The following is a 1,310-nucleotide window of genomic DNA, read 5'->3' on the forward strand; positions in this document are numbered from 1 at the left end:
GGGCACCACGAAGACGCGGATGGGGCCGGCGGCCCGGGACCCCGGCGGCTGCAGCAGCAGCAGCAGCAGCTGCCCGAGCAGCGGCAGCCAGCGCGGCCCCATCCCGGGCGGCGGGGACCTTGCTCCTGGCGGCCGGCCGGCGGGGCGGGCCGCTGACTTCCGGGTCCGCGGGCCGCGTCACCCGGGCGCCCCGGGCCGGGCGGGGTGCGCAGGCGGCCGCGGGCGGGTAGGGGCGCGCGCTCCCGCAGGTTAGCGCCCACCGCGCGCGCCGCCGCGCAGCCCGCCCACCGCGCGCTCCCGTGGACGTGGAGATTGACGTGCCCGCCGGGTGGCTGGGGACCCACTGAGGCCCGCCCTGATCTTGTCCGGGTCACACGGCTAGTGGAGGGTCGGGACCCTGCTCTGTCAATAAGCCCAGTGACTTAACTGGGGGCCGACTGGTGACCTGGGGCCAGTGCTTAACCTCTCGGCCTCTACGGAGGGGCCAGAAATGAGCGCCGAGTTGGTGGAAGACACGAGGGGCAAAAACCAGAGTGGCCAGGGCCGAGGTCCAGGCTTCAAGTCCCTTCCACTTACTTGGAGCACACACAACACTGTGAAGTCCACCATCAGACCTGATCCGCGGATCGTCAATAACTTTTCTCCTGACCCGACCCAAAGAAAAAACAGCTCTCAGAATGTTTTTGCTCAACCAGTAGAATTTTCTGTTTTTAGGGCCTGATTACTTTGCCTGTTGTACTCTTGGTGGCTGCTCGGTCCTATGCAGTTGTAAGACTCTTAAGTTCACAAGAATAACCCCGTCTTCCCTGTGGGAAATTAATAGGGCAGAAGAAAATAGCTCTGAAATGTAATGGTTAACATGCTGAGTCACCAGCCGAGGAGAACTGAAACGAAACCGCCCTCTTGGGTCCTGTCCCTGCCCTATAGATTTTGTAAATAAACATGCCTTAGCCAGGTGACGCTGACCCATCCCTTTCCAGTGCCTCCCTCTAGGAAGCTCCTTGCTTTCCCTTAAGTCAGTCAATCTGTGCCTCACTGTGACCCACCCTTAAATCCTTTCTGCAAGGAAGTCAAGGACACTCTGGGCCTGAGATGGAGTCTTCCTGTTTGGGGACCTTCTCAAGACTTGTCCCTCTGACAAGGAGAAAACCTTCCCATCTCCTTCCTGCCGACCTTCCAGAGGTGCGGAGGTCACATGGTGCAGCCTGGTGGGCAAGAGTGTCCTCCGTGCCATCGCTGCTCCCCAGAGCAGGAGGCCTACGGTGGTTCCCGACCAGGAATCAAACAGCTGGGCCCTCGTGGGAATTTTC

General features: G+C 60.9%; 1 protein-coding gene across 1 annotated transcript in view; it reads right to left on the reverse strand.

The window, feature by feature from the left end:
- The window catches only part of Man2b2 (mannosidase alpha class 2B member 2), a 29,827-nt gene extending 29,658 nt beyond the window's left edge, over positions 1-169 (reverse strand). Inside the window, exon 1 of the mRNA XM_048784146.1 lies at positions 1-169. This exon is cut by the window's left edge and continues 11 nt beyond it. Within this exon, the coding sequence (XP_048640103.1) occupies positions 1-102 (102 nt within the window). The 5' untranslated portion in view covers positions 103-169.
- Positions 170-1,310: the final 1,141 nt, after the last annotated feature.

This window comes from Marmota marmota, unplaced genomic scaffold, assembly GCF_001458135.2.
Source record: "Marmota marmota marmota unplaced genomic scaffold, marMar, whole genome shotgun sequence".
Lineage (NCBI taxonomy): Eukaryota > Metazoa > Chordata > Mammalia > Rodentia > Sciuridae > Marmota > Marmota marmota.